The sequence below is a fragment of the Corvus moneduloides genome, chromosome 5 (assembly GCF_009650955.1).
Source record: "Corvus moneduloides isolate bCorMon1 chromosome 5, bCorMon1.pri, whole genome shotgun sequence".
Classification (NCBI taxonomy): Eukaryota; Metazoa; Chordata; class Aves; order Passeriformes; family Corvidae; genus Corvus; species Corvus moneduloides.
In genome coordinates, this window is record NC_045480.1 from 42,796,782 (window position 1) to 42,811,574 (window position 14,793).

The 14,793-nt window shown below is 40.7% G+C and overlaps 1 protein-coding gene across 1 annotated transcript in view; it reads left to right on the forward strand.

Moving 5' to 3' along the window:
• The window catches only part of TET2 (tet methylcytosine dioxygenase 2), a 71,677-nt gene that overhangs the window by 51,961 nt on the left and 4,923 nt on the right, over window positions 1-14,793 (forward strand). The window contains 7 exon segments of the mRNA XM_032108384.1: window positions 1,161-1,251; window positions 4,728-4,821; window positions 5,929-6,137; window positions 6,954-7,104; window positions 9,270-9,359; window positions 11,899-12,036; window positions 13,369-13,726. Coding sequence (XP_031964275.1) covers window positions 1,161-1,251; window positions 4,728-4,821; window positions 5,929-6,137; window positions 6,954-7,104; window positions 9,270-9,359; window positions 11,899-12,036; window positions 13,369-13,726 — 1,131 coding nt within the window.

Consider the following 14,793-nt stretch of genomic DNA (forward strand, 5'->3'; position numbering starts at 1 on the left):
GGTTTATAAGAAACAACCTTCAAAATGTAGGTTTTTTTGAAAACACAGTTGTTATTTGTTGGGGGTTTTTTATATCGTTTCTTCCATATAGTTAGCACAAGTTTTTCTAGCAGTCATTTCCTTACCTTCTTTTTTTTTTTTTTGTACTGAAACCACTAAGCAAAGTTAAGAACTTATCCTCCATTTACATTTTAATTCTTCAGTCCTGGCAGACACTAGGAAATACAGGAGTATGAAACTTTCTCTGAAGAACCCAGTGCCACAGCATAATCTACAGGTTTATTGCTTTTTCTTATCAATATTGTCCTTAAGAAGATTAAATTAAGCCATTCCCCACTGACACGTTCAGATTTATGCCATGCCTTCATCATGCTTCCAGAGGCTGTCTGTCAAGGGCAGCACCACCTCATCCAGCCCTTGGAGTGAGCATGGCAGAAAGCATCCAGCACAGCTCCACCATCTCCTGAACCCAAGCAGGGCCTGGCCGTTTCTTTCACCACCGCTGGAGCCTGCCTCCGGAACCAAGCAAACACACAGCATGTATTGTGACTGCTGATATGTCCTACCTACACACAGAAAACCGAGCGCACATTCTTGGCATACAAGCATTTTTGACCAGCTCCTGTGCACGATTTCTTTCAGCAAACTGGGTTTTTGTTTTTTCATTTCACAGTCTTTCTGGGGTTGCAGGAATTCTCTGTGTAACCTCACTGGCCAGTTTGTTCAAGCTGTAAGTTCTGCACTGTAACATGTCTGCTGAAAAACAAGTACAGTACAGCTCCCTAACACTCAATATTTACCACTGTTATCCCCATTTATCCTCCTTCTATATACTGGGAGAGGAGGAAGTGGAAGAAGGAGAAACAATTGTTGCTGATAACAGGAAAACGCCAATTTGAAGTCAGTGTAGAGCTGCGATGTGGAACAAGTGTTGGCGTTAGGGAAGGCACACAGTCCCTATCATGGCTGTTTGCAGGATTAACATTGCTTTGCATGTTTCGTACAAACTGTGTGGGCAAATACCTTAGACATAAGTGTTGAAAACTGACCCCAGGCCCATACAGCAGTGTTCCAACAAGCTAGATGTAAGCTTTGCAATGTGACATTTTACATGAAAGAATTAAGCTTCAAAGTAATAACCTTTATTTTGTTTTAAACAGAGCAAATTATTGAAAAAGATGAAGGTCCTTTCTATACCCACCTAGGAGCCGGTCCTAATGTGGCAGCTATTAGAGAAATCATGGAAGAAAGGTAATTAGTCCAAAGGCACAGAGCAGATTAACATTTATCCTTTTGTGGATGTCAGAATTTTTCCAGCTTTTGCACATAAAGAAATAAACAACTGCAAATCAAGTAATTACTTGTAGGCTTAGCTACTCCAGTGTTGCCAACAGTACGCACCCTGCTATTCACCAGAGAGTCACAATATTTGACAGGGCTAATAGTCTGCTGGCTGGCACGGGCTGTGCCCTTGGAGACAGATGCCAGCAAACCCAAGCCGGAACAAGTTCTCACCAGCCTGCCAAGCAAGGCGTCTGGCAGTGGCTGCAAAGGCAGGCATGGGGCTGGTGTTCCCTCTGGCTAGGAGAATGCCAGTGGAGAAGGAGGATGAAGAGCAGAATACTGAATTTCAACATTAGTTTCCTCTTGCCAAATTACCAACTATCTAAATCTAATTAATTCATGTCCAGAGGAATGCCACAAAATTGTTGGATGGGATTTCAGCCCAAGAATCAATAAGTAGTGTTGTGAGAAAAACATTCCCCTGCCTTGGCAGTACTGCACAAGCCCAGTCTTATCTTGATTGTGGCACAATCCCTGTTATCATGTTGCATCCTGTGGCGTATTATTACATCAACACCAACCAAAGCAAGGAATTTTTAAAGGAACAGAACCACAATATGATATGTGCTGTTTTAAAATATGTGTTAGCACAAACCCCACCAGCCTAAGACACATAAATTAAAAGCTGTCACAAAAGTGACTTCTGCACTGTGAATTCTGCATTACTTGTAGCCAATAATGACCAGATTTTAGAGGTATCTGGGAATTCAGTTCCCCCTCTGAACAAAGAAGCAAACAAAAAAACTCTCGGTTAAGTCAGAGACAGATGGGAATTTGATTTGTTAGTACCTTAAAAATCTCGACTCCAGAACAACACTGAAGCTCCAGCTAGTTGCAGGAGCAAAAGCAAGTGGGCATTGTTGCAGTGCTGAGTCTGAGCTAAGGAACACCATTTCTTAGCACTGTTAGCTTGTGCTCATCACTGCACAGCCATGGGGCACTTAGAGCCTATTAAACCCTTCAGATTACCTCTAAGTCCTGAGGTCCTTTCTCTTTCTTAGTACCTCCTTCCCTGTGACTCTTGCCCCAATAATTTTCAGCTTTGAGAGCAGCTTGAGTGCATGTAAACTACATAAATCAGCTTCGTTCTGGGAAGGGAAAGTGAATGCTGACTCTCTGAAGAAATTCTTTACAATCTGTTATCTCCAGAGCTCTCATCAACTGGTTAATTGTTGAGTATTTACAAATAATAAATAAAAGAGGACAGTCATTCATGTTGTAATGTCAGTTATAGAGATGACTTTTTTTTTTTACTTTGGAATGTAATTTTTCATTCTTAATATTGACCTTACCTTTTCTTTTTCTTTAATTTAATTTCATTTCATGTTGGCAGAAGGAAATAATGAGAGATCATAGGTAACATGCAACTACTCAGCCAGGTTCAGCAGAGTATAGGGCAGCTACTTGAACAATACCTAGTGTTAAACTGTATGGTATGAACTGTGAAATTCTCTGACCAAAGAACTCCAGAACTCATTAGCTAATTTTGTATCCCTAAGTAAAAGAAACCCAAACCCTTCACTATAAAGATACTCTCAAGCATACATATGCAGCTGGTGACATTAATCACAACTGAAGTGCTTTTAACCTGGCTTTCCATGAATATGGATTGACTTTTAAGGTATCAGCACTGCTAAAGAAGCCAGGATTTGGATTTAGACTTACAATTAATATTTTAGCTATACCAGAACTAATTTCTTGCAGAATCCACACCGGATACTGACATTTTCCCTCTTCCTTCTCCCAATTTCTACTTCATGTTCAGTGAGTTTTGCTCCAGTTTTAAAGCCAATCAGCTTTGGCTTGAAAACAAGCATGACAAACATCAGGCACAAATTCCTTTCTGACAGTTGAAAAAATTTGAGACAAAGTCCATTTCATTTCCAGTGTGTAATGTACAACATATTTCTATAGAGGCATCCGCACAGTTGTCCTGCAATCCAGATTAGAAAACCGATAGAAAATGTTAAGATTTAAAAATGGGGTTTTTTAATGTGGTTAATTAAGGAAACAAATAAATACTAACATCTAAGCCTAAGCAGGAAAAAGTGACCTAACAGTTGCCTGCAGAATATGTGTAGTACAACTTGATTTTGTTTGTATAATTTCCTGTAACACTGAAACTTCACAATGAGATCACATCTAAAAATAAGCATTTTTCACTTCCTTTACAGGACAAAAGTTTAAACACAGATACCAGCCCTAAAATATGTCACCAAAATTTTAGTGCAAAAACAAGAGGGAAAAAGGTCAAAAGTTCTTAAGGCATCACTAAATGGCTGCATAAAAGGAACATACCTTGATTGCTCTGTAGGTAAAGGCAAAGAACAAGGAGAATGATTTAGTCAGTCCCCACACTTGGCTATTAAAAGTTAACACCAATGAGAGTGGCAGAATTCCAGAAATGGTGATGGAAGTGCAGTTTGCCCAGTGCCCAAGGAGCAGGCGAGCAGCCAGGGCAGCTCAGTCTGTAACACTGCAGCCACTGTCGCTTCTGCCCCTGTCCTTCCCTGAGCCCTGGTGTGCTCCCAGGCTCAGCAGGTGGGCAATCCCAGAGAAATGCCTGGAAATGGCTCAACAGATCCAGCACTTTCTACTGATTCAAGATTTGCTTCATATGGCATTTGCCACATATTTCCACCTGGAAAGTGGATCCTCTTTGCTCTGGCAACAGCACTGCTTGCATATGGGCTAGAGTCTGCCTTGAGAGTGTAATCCCCTTGATTAAATGCTTCAGCACGAGCTGAGCTTGCCCACCTTGGCTGCAAAAAGCCACACAAATGGCATTATTTGAGGGCACCTTGTGATCCTAACTGGAGTATTGAAGTCGAAGTAAATAAGTAACAATTTATGAGTGGATGATAAAGGAAAAAAAAAAAGATAAGATGCAAATTAATCCTGACTTAACTGATTCACACTGCCTCAGCCAGAAACAAGCACAGAAAATTAATAGAGTGACTGTTACATGCCAGTTGTTCCATGACAACTTAATTATGTACATTTCAGAGAAACAATTTCAACCCAGAAATTTAAAAAAAAAAAAATTCTTCAACAAAATAAAGAGACTTCTTTTTTTTTGAAAAGTCCGCTTTTCAAAATGTCGTCTGTAACAAATGCTCTAAAGACATGGTTAAAATGTTTGGTAATATTAATGTGGTATTGATAATTTTTATCCATCTGAGATGTATTAAAGACATTTGCCTCTCTTAATATATCATTCCACCACTGTAATAAAATCATCAAGATAAACCACATTGCACATCTTTCCCTGTAATTCATAGTGTTTATTTTTCTAAGGTAAGACTGGCAAATGTGCTCCATCTTTTCAGTGTTCACAAAGAACCAAATGAATCTGCTATTTGTTTATTTTTGTTTTGTTTAAGATTTGGACAGAAGGGTAAAGCTATAAGGATTGAAAGGGTTGTCTACACTGGGAAAGAAGGCAAAAGTTCTCAAGGATGTCCAATTGCTAAATGGGTAAGTGATGTAAACAAATTAACCTAGTTCAGTATGATGGTTCATGTAGCTGACAGCAGTGACATGTCCTGTTAGCTGACACTAGGAAACGTAAAACAGCTCAACAGCAGCAGTAATATGGGGTGCCTGTAGCCTGCTCCCACCCATCTCTCACTCCATTTACTTGTTGCACAGAGAATAGCAAGAATAAAATTTGATTTAAAGGTACAAAAACCTAAGAAGAAAGGCATGTTTGCTTAGATTTATGTTTCACACCACCTGACATTTTTGTTGCTGTTTAATTTCAGCCTACAAATAAGTCCAGTGCACCACTGGGATATCTTTAAAATACCCTCCCAGTTTGAGAGAAGTGTTAGGATACCCTCTTAGCAAACACTGTCGCACTTTGGAACAAATTGCTGAGTGGTTTGGATTGCTGGGGGAAGACAGGATGAGGAAAAACTAATACATTATTACAGTGTTTATGCATGCCAGACTGCACCCTTTTAAAGAAATGCTTGGCAGAGCTTATGCTACTGGAAGGACACTTTTATTTGAAAAACATCTACTGCTGTAGATGTTTGTATGTAATAACAGCAGGTCACAAAACTGTGAAGCTGGTTATGAGTATAGCTGCTTAAGTTTGGAAGGAAAGGGGAAAAAGCTCCCAATGTCCAGTTATTTAGTCCCTTCCTTACTACCTGCCTTTCCCTGCATGCTTCCTGCTCTAAGACAGGTGTCCACTACCCAACTCTGTGCAGGGAGACACCTCATTGCTCACTTCCTCTTGCTCACCAATCAATCTGGACCACAACTGTAACACAGATTCAGGAGAGGATCCCTGCTGAATCTGAGCATGGAGGATACTTTTACAAAGCTGGTTTCCACCACCATAGCTGTCCACGCCATCAGTCAACCTCTTAGAGTCAGCTTCATTAAACACAAAGGGTAGCCCTGCCGTATCACAGTGAGAAAAACAGACTGAATTGCCAGAAACAAAGAGGACACAAGTAGAAGTAACCTCCCCACACGCACAGTAATGCTGAGGTTTCCTATTCTCTTGCTCTTCACGTTAAGAAATGCATTGTTTGTGTTGGGGCTCTGGGGTGTGTGTTGCTGTACATGCAGGTAGTCCGCAGAAGCAGTCAGGAGGAGAAGCTGCTCTGCTTGGTGCGCGAACGAGCGGGACACACGTGTGAGACGGCCGTCATCGTGATTCTCATCCTGGTCTGGGAGGGAATCCCAACCAGCCTGGCTGATAAGCTCTACTCTGAACTCACCGACACCCTGAGGAAGTATGGCACGCTCACGAACCGGCGCTGTGCCCTGAACGAAGAGTAAGTGGAGCAAAGGCTGTGCTCACCAAACCTGCAGCCCTGTCTTCAGCCTTAGACCCAGCACCTCTGCTCATGCTGTTATCCTGAAACATCTACAACCTTCCCAGCTATTTCAGGTGGTTTGAAAACCCACAAACCTTGTAGGAAACCCAACGTAAACCCTCTTACAAATAAGGAAAAACACTTTCTCAGAGTTGTGAAGCATCTCAATGTATTTAAAAGAAGAGATCTCAGCAGGCGCCAGGATAGCTGATACCTCAACCTTGAAATAAAAGCTGGGTGCACTAAATCATACTTGTGTAAGCTGACACTGACTAGCCTCAATCTAAAGAAATTGCACTATATCTTTTTCCCATGCCTTTCTGAGAGAAAAGAACATTTAGACCAAAATTACCACAGCTATCACTGTATGTTACTTGGCTTCATGGGTAGAGTCATATTTCAGGAATTATTGCTTAGTCCCTGTCAGAGGGCTCCCACATTCTTGCAGTACTGTCAGCACAAGCCTCTGAGGCACCATGAATATCAGTACCTAACAAGGCAGCACGCAATGTGCTCTGAGCTGAGCAAAGCCGTGTTTCTCACACAAGTGTAGAACCCCCAAAGACCCTACTTTGTAACCATGAAATTATTCACTCTGATAAATTCTTCTGTTACGATGTGTATGTCTCCCTCTAGCATTTCTTCATTATTTACTGATGGAAGATGATCCACACCGCTGATTCTCTGGAGCACTGGCAGAACACCGATGCCTACTGCCAGAGCACCACAGGGAGACCTGCCTGCTGCTAACAGCTGTGTTCTCTTATCTTTTAGACGGACTTGTGCATGCCAAGGGCTGGACCCTGAAACTTGTGGTGCTTCATTTTCCTTTGGTTGCTCCTGGAGCATGTACTACAATGGTTGTAAGTTTGCCAGAAGCAAGATTCCAAGAAAGTTTAAGCTGATGGGAGATGACCCAAAAGAGGTTGGTGTCCATTTCCAAAATGAGCTTCATTTCCAAAGAAGTGTTTTCTGTCACTCTGTAAATAGAGATACAGTACAAAAGAGCAGGGCCTGAGGCCTCCCTGAGTGCTGTACATGTAGGGTAATTAAATAACTGCCAGTCAAAACCGATTGATTCCAGTCACTGAGCCAGCTGAATCGACTGTCCAAATTCTGACAGCTGGTAAAAGTCCTGAGACTTGAAACCATGTTTGCAGGCTTTCACAATTAGAGGAGAGGGCACGGCCTGAATAATTCTGGCTGTTATTAGGCCTGCAATTGAGCATTCCCCAGTGGCACAATGGAAGGTTTACCAGCTAATGGCACCTAACACTGCAACTGAGAACCAGAGCAGACTGGTTCAATGGAGATAAACATGATGAGACTCTGAGATGACAATAGGAAGAAGAGGTTAGGAAGACTCATTCTACATACCGTCCTGCCCCACTGAATGTTTCCAGACTGGGCTCTGTGTTACAGCAAACTGGCAAATGTTTAAAATAAGCCAGAGTAATAAACATTGACCTTAGCCTGGACACAAGATAGCCTGAAGTTATGACTGCAATGATTCCTGGACACCTCCAGCAAGTCATGTGAAGCTCCAGTGGCCCAGTCTGCTTTCTGGCACGGACACGCAAATTTAGTCCCTTGCTTGTGTACTGGCACGTACGACCACAGTTTCACTGTATTCTGGTGTCTTACTCAAATCCAAGCATTCCTCTCACATGATCAGAGAGACAAGTACTTCTCCATCCTGCAGTCTGTGCTGAAAAGAGTGCATCATCACTAACATACAGATTTTCCTGCCCACTGCTCTTCTACAGCACCAAGAACTGCAGAATAGCTCTCCTCCAAACATGCTGTGGCACAATGCCTTCTTTATCACAGCCTGCAATCCTAAACTACCTACATTTCTAAGATGGATACCTGGCCAGAGCACACCAGGGCACTCTTCCAACTTGCATTCTTGCATTTACTTCCTATGGAGGCCAGACTTGGGCAGGAAAGAGGGTTTTACCCTCCAGTCTTGGTCCCAAAGTTGGGGTGAGCCAAAGCATGCATCCAGACCAGGGGCTGGGTTCCACAGCATAGATACAGTTTATAGACTGCACAAACAGAATTCTCACCGAAAGAACTAGAAGTTGCACTAACAAATGCTAACATACTGGCCATACCAAAGCTCCACATTCTGGCAGCAGCCACAAGGTCACAGCAAGATATTTTTGACAATTTCATGTCAAACCAAACTAGGATATTGCCCTGTAGTATGGGATACAAACTTTAAACACACCAAATACATACCTCTCTGAAACCTGTTTTTTCACAGCTCTTCACATCTTCCTAAAATACAAAAACTCCTAAAAATGAGTACACCACTCCAGTATGCCACTGTCCTTTATGCACTTAAAATTAAAGATAAGGGCCTTATATAAGCGAGGTTTTGAATTCAGGATTCTCATCCTTAGAGGATGGGGAACAACTCTGGAGTATGTTATTGCATTATTTTTAAAGAGTGCTTTATTTTGAGAGCATACAATTCAAAGAAAAAAGGAGCTATGGTAATTCCCACCTCCATATCTCCAGTTACTAGACACATCCATGATTATTCTGCATTGCTTAAGGATTGGGAACTTTCTGAAGGCTGCAGTATTTAAATATTTTTAAATTGCTGCATGTAAAAATGTCTCAGTATGTCAAAGTGTTGTCATTGCAATGTGCAAAACCCTTAAAATTAGCCAGATTTACTTGATGGACCATTCTGATGTTATTTCTCTCAAGCTATCTGAAGATAATTATTTTCCCAAAACTCCAAAAAGGAAAATAATGAGGATTATCACACTTAGATCTAAAACATATCCATGTTGAAGAATGTGATTTATCTTAATATAAAACAAATTACAAGAATAATACATGACATCCTATTGAAGGTATCCCACTACACTGCTGTAACTGCTCCATTCCTTTAAAGGCCTTGGAACAATAAAATTAAAAGGAGATTCACAACAGTTACTGTCTAAACACCAATGATACTGGTTTATGCCTTTCCACAACTATCAGTGTAAACATAATTGTGTAAAGACCCTAACTTGTTGGATCCCAGACGTGCAGTATGGAAATGTCATTGAACCCTGTTTCATCTTCTAACAGGAAGAAAAACTAGAATCCAATCTGCAGAATCTGTCAACCCTGATGGCACCTACCTACAAGAAGCTTGCACCTGATGCATATAACAACCAGGTATGATGGGGGAAAAAAGGAACATGAGCAGTCATGGAAATAACCTGATTTTTAACACACTTCCCAATGCTTCAGCCTTGCACCAAACCATTATATACATTTTGTGCCAACATTTCTTGGACATCAGCATGAAGATAAATAGAAATGAATGATTACACTTAAAATTCTCTCACAAGTAAAACTAGCAGGATTTGGTCCACTAAATAGAACTAATCTTTTCACCTACATCAACACAATGAAATTATTTCACTCTTCAGCTCTAAAATACAAATTTCTTGATTTAGCCTGACTTACCAGCCAAACCAGCAAAGCTACCATGAATCTGGTGTGAGATTGGCAACAGTTTGCACTCAAGCCCTGAAGCCACAGTTTCAGTTCTGCTCTCTCAAGCAGCAGATGAATTTAGTTTTCACCAAAATAGCCTTTATAAACATGCTTTCAAAGCGAAGTTTTATATTTGAACACACTCATCCCTGCATAGGCACACAAGTGCCTGCATCAGCCTTCTTGCATGAGGGGGACCATGTGCACCTGTTTTCTGTGGATCGGTGTTCTCAGACACCAGCACGTTCAGAGCTCTGATGAGGTTCCCAGTGTGACTGCAGCTCATCGACATTTCATTACAAAATGTCTTTCAGACAGTTACACCAAAATTTGACACCACACCACCTGCAAACACGTAACTGTTGGCCTTCATTCTCATTGCTCAGGTTTACTACTGTTAGGAACGTTCACAGAATTTACAGGCCCCAAACTTTGAGCATCTACTGCAAACTGGGACATCATCCTGCTTTCCTGTTGACAGCCTTGTACAACCAGCACAAGACAGATTTTCAGCTTTAGCAGAAACAGTAAACAAACACAAAACTGTCCATTATTATCTGCTGTAAAATTTACTCCTTTACTGCATTTTTAGTAGCAGCTAGACAGGGTAAGCAGACTCAGTGCAGACGTACCCAGTTTCACTTACCTGATCAGATAATGTCTGGAGATTCATTATGGAGAAAACTGTGGCTGTGTGCCCACTAGCTGTGGTTATCTGTCCAAATATCTGAGAGACATTCTGCAAGAGAAAAAAGGAAGAGGAAGAAAAAAAAATAAGGTGGGGAACAATAAAATGTTTCTTTGTTTGGGCTTCTTTTCTTTTCCCACAAAAATTCACTAAAGAACTTTTCTCCAAGTAAGGTGTGGTTCTTCTACCCAACGTTTGTTGAAAATACATGCTTTTACAAGCTTCAATTTTTACCTTATGGAATAAGGCATGTGTACAGCTTGGCCTATTTCAGGAGGTTCATGTAGACCTTATATTTGTGGGGAAACTGTACTCGAGCTACTGTCAGTGGCTTTAAAGAGAGATGATTGAGTCCTAATTTGTATGATATTATAAAAGGTTCTAAAACCAAAAAAGCCCTAAAACCAAATTTCAAATTCCCAGATTTATTCTAATCCAAATCTGGACCACTTCTGGATTACAATCAAGAATTGGAAAGGATCTGTTTTCCCAACTGGACCAAACGGAACATCTTAGAGAGCAGCTGCACCAGTATAGTTTGATCAGATAATTATAGTCTGGCTAACATTTCAGACCACTCACATTTAATTCCAATGAAGTTTAGACAGTTTTCAAGTTCTGTTCTGCTTTTATTTTCAGATTCCAGGGAAATAAATAGTCCAGATTTGAAAAATAAATATCTGTGAGCAAACTAGACATATTTTTAGTGGTTTTGAATGAAGACTTGGCAAAGCTTCTAATTTGACCTTAACTTAAAAAGGGATCCATTAAGTTCCATTAAGTGTAGATGTTCTGTGCATTCATTTGAAAGGTTCAGGAATTTCAGCAAAGCATTTTATAAATGTGGTTTCATTTTAAATTTTCTAAATGTAACATGAAACCATCGTTTTTCTAAGGATTTATCTTCCATTACAAAATCCTTACTTTTTGTGTAAGGTCTATTGTTGCATTATGAATTCTTTGTAAAGCTCCTTAATAATGACTGCATGGGTACAAAGCACTGTCTTGACTGAATTCTCTCTCTTTTCAGTCAGGGGTTAGATTTGACTTAAACTAATGAAATACATGTTTAAGGTGCCAAAATATTACAAATCTAAAAGCAAATTATTATTTTTCATTAAGTCATTCTGAAGTCAGTTTTCTAAAGCCATTTTCCCTTAATAGCTTGGTATACTTCCAGTCTACACAAACATATCACTCTCACAGTGCCAGTCACGGAAACCATGCACCGCATTTGTCATGTAAAAACACAAACCCCCGGCAGAAAATCAGGAGTAATACACAAGGAAAAGTATTATTGGTTAATTTCACAATCACACCAGAGAAAGAAGGTACCAGGGAACAAAGAAGCGAGGAATGAAGCATGGATACAAAATGGCCATTGAACTGCTGTAGTTTTATTTGCCTTCAAGATGTGTTTGTTGTCACCTCCAAGATGTGAGGGAGACCTGCCTGTTGTCACAGCAGAGCATTCCTTGTGCACTCGGTGTCCTGGAGCACCCAGTGAAACCTGTCCTGTCTCTCCAGATCGAGTACGAACACAGAGCCCCCGAGTGTCGCCTGGGGTTGAAGGAAGGTCGCCCATTCTCAGGGGTCACTGCCTGCCTTGACTTCTGTGCTCATGCTCACAGAGACTTGCACAATATGCAGAACGGGAGTACTCTGGTAAGTCTGGGATGTGTAACAGCCTCCTCACTCCAGCACTCAGCTCGTGGCTTTGATTCATTATCTCCTCTCTGTTTAAAGTTATACTGCATAATGCAGATTAGTAAAAAATAAATTAGGCAGTAACTGAGCTAACTTATTACCCCCTACACATTTTTCTTTCAAATGAATGAGCTTACAGTGTATTAAAGAACATTTTAATGCAGAACTGGTAAAAGAAGGAGTGTGGAGACAATGGAAAGAAGGTCCCAGCAGAGCTGAAATGCCTATTTCAGTGTTCCTGGCACAAACCAGTTTATATTTATCCTCTTGAAACACTTTTTTTTTTCCTAACAACTTTGGAGACTATCTTCTAATAAAATAACTTCTTTCTGAGAGAGTTTTGGAAATTTTGGATTTTGTTCCTGCTTGGGATGAGCAGAAAGTCTGCAAGTACATGCACCCTTTACTCTCCTCAGTTCTGATTTCTGGCATGTACTGCAGAAGCTTGGTAGAAGATACTAGAAAAGGAAGCTGGTTTTCAATGTGTATTGGATTATTTCCGTGACAAAACAGTTGGGGCAAACATGAGAAAGAATACTCTCCAGTTATGAAAAATCATCGTGGCTGTAGTTTGAAGTAGCTCCCTAGATTCACAGCTCTTATTACAACCAAAGAGAGTATCTGCCCTTTTAATTCCAACTAAATGTTTCCAGGGTCTGACTTAATTCACAAGTTAATCACCACCAGTACAAAGTATATTTCCAGCTGAGGTTTTTTTCCCAAAGTTGGGACAACAATTTATCTCTATCGGCATCTTTTTCCACAAAGATCCTCCTAATACCTGTTCTAGCTGGAACTAACACAAGCCTGCTGCATAACAACAGTAACTTCCCTAAATCTTGGTATTAACATTACTGTGACACTGTAATGTTATTACACCGTAAGGGAGTGTGAAATACAACACCAGTGTGTTGTATTGCACACTGTCTCTAATAGGTAGTTACCTCATGTATTGTAGTGAAAGACTTTTCAGGTGAGTACAAAGCCCCAGATTTTACTGCTTTATCTCTCTGGCCGCTATACAGTGGATTGGAGTTTATTTCACATGAGGGTAATCCCTAACTATACTGTTCATTTCAGCACAGGTAAAAGAAATAGGTATCTATACACCTTCTGTTTCTTTTAACAAAGTAATGGAAGAAATTACATTTGCAGGCTTGTTGTGGTACGCAAAAATTGCACAGAAACTCACCACTTACAAAGAGCTTGCCAGATGCCAGTGCTGACAGTGGCAGGACAAGGCACAATGCAGAGGTAGAGTTTCACATCTCTAATACACCTTTCTGACAGGTTTGCACACTGACTAGAGAAGACAATCGTGAAATTGGCCAAACACCAGAAGATGAGCAGCTCCATGTGCTCCCGTTATACAAAGTCTCTGATGTGGATGAGTTCGGAAGCACTGAGGGCCAGGAGGAGAAGAAGAGGAATGGCAGCATCCAGGTCCTTACCTCCTTTCGACGAAAAGTAAGGATGTTAGCAGAGCCTGTTAAGACCTGTCGGCAAAGGAAGCTAGAAGCAAAGAAAGCAGCTGCAGAAAAGCTTGCCTCCTTGGAGAATGGGTCTAGCAAAGAGAGAGAGAAGTCTGCTGCAGCACGCAACAAGCAAGGCACCTCTGAAGCAGCAGGTCATGCAAAGCAGCTGGCAGGTAAACACAGGAATCTGAGCAGGGTCAGCAGTGGTAAGCATCCTACAAATCAGGGCCAGTTATAAACAGCCTCAAGAAAACAATTTTTTTCAGCCCAAGAATGTATTGAAGTAAAAAGGCAAGAGAATTCTTGAAAGTGAATATCAATATTATATAAATACTAGAGTGCCAAATTTGGTACAACTCCTGAGAAGAAAAAAAAAGCTGCACTGAGAAATCCTTTACTGTTGGATAGTTAACACTTGTAGAAATCTAGAAGCAAACTCTGCTTGCCATTCAGTGTATCGTAAAGTATCTTTAAAAGACTAGTAGTGCTAGAAGCCATGAAGAGAAGTGTGTGGTGCTGCTGCCAAAGAAAGAATGACTTACACATCACTCAATCTGTTAAAGAGAACCTCCTAATTTGAGGAGATACAAGTGTAACCTCTTTACCACTATTTATACTCTCTGCCTCAAGACCAAAAGCAAAGCAGGTTTTCCATAGTGGAGTAAGAGTTTATGGCAGTTCTCAGCAGCAGATTTGAGAGTCCTGAGCAAAGGAGTAATCAGAACTATTTTATTATTACAGCAGTTTTCAGAGAGGAAAAAAGGGATACCTCCAGGGCCACCCAGAAGGTCACTGAAATACCTATGAATAGAAGTCAGCTGTCCCATAACCCAGGCAAGGGTTGTGACCATTAAATGATGCCATTGCACTTTAATGAATGGTATTTTTGCTCTTATGTCGTCAGTTGATCTCACTTATTACTGCGCTGTTCTGTCTATCAGTGAATGTTGGTTTTAACATACATTTCTTGAAGACAGTTCTGTTCATGTAGATGAAAAGAATTATTTATCCTTGGGGAAAAGAAAGTCACTTTGTGCACGGCTATTTGGGAGCACTTTGATGCTCCAGTTCATGGGCTACTTAAAAGATGATTCAACTCTTTGGATTTTGTGCATGTGACTCTGAACAGACTGCACTGTCCTCTTTTCCTCACTGCCACTAGCATCTGATCTCGTTGGATACATGCCAAAAAGGAAGAGTAGCCTTAGTATTTATTCAGCTTCTTAAAGGATGGTGTTTG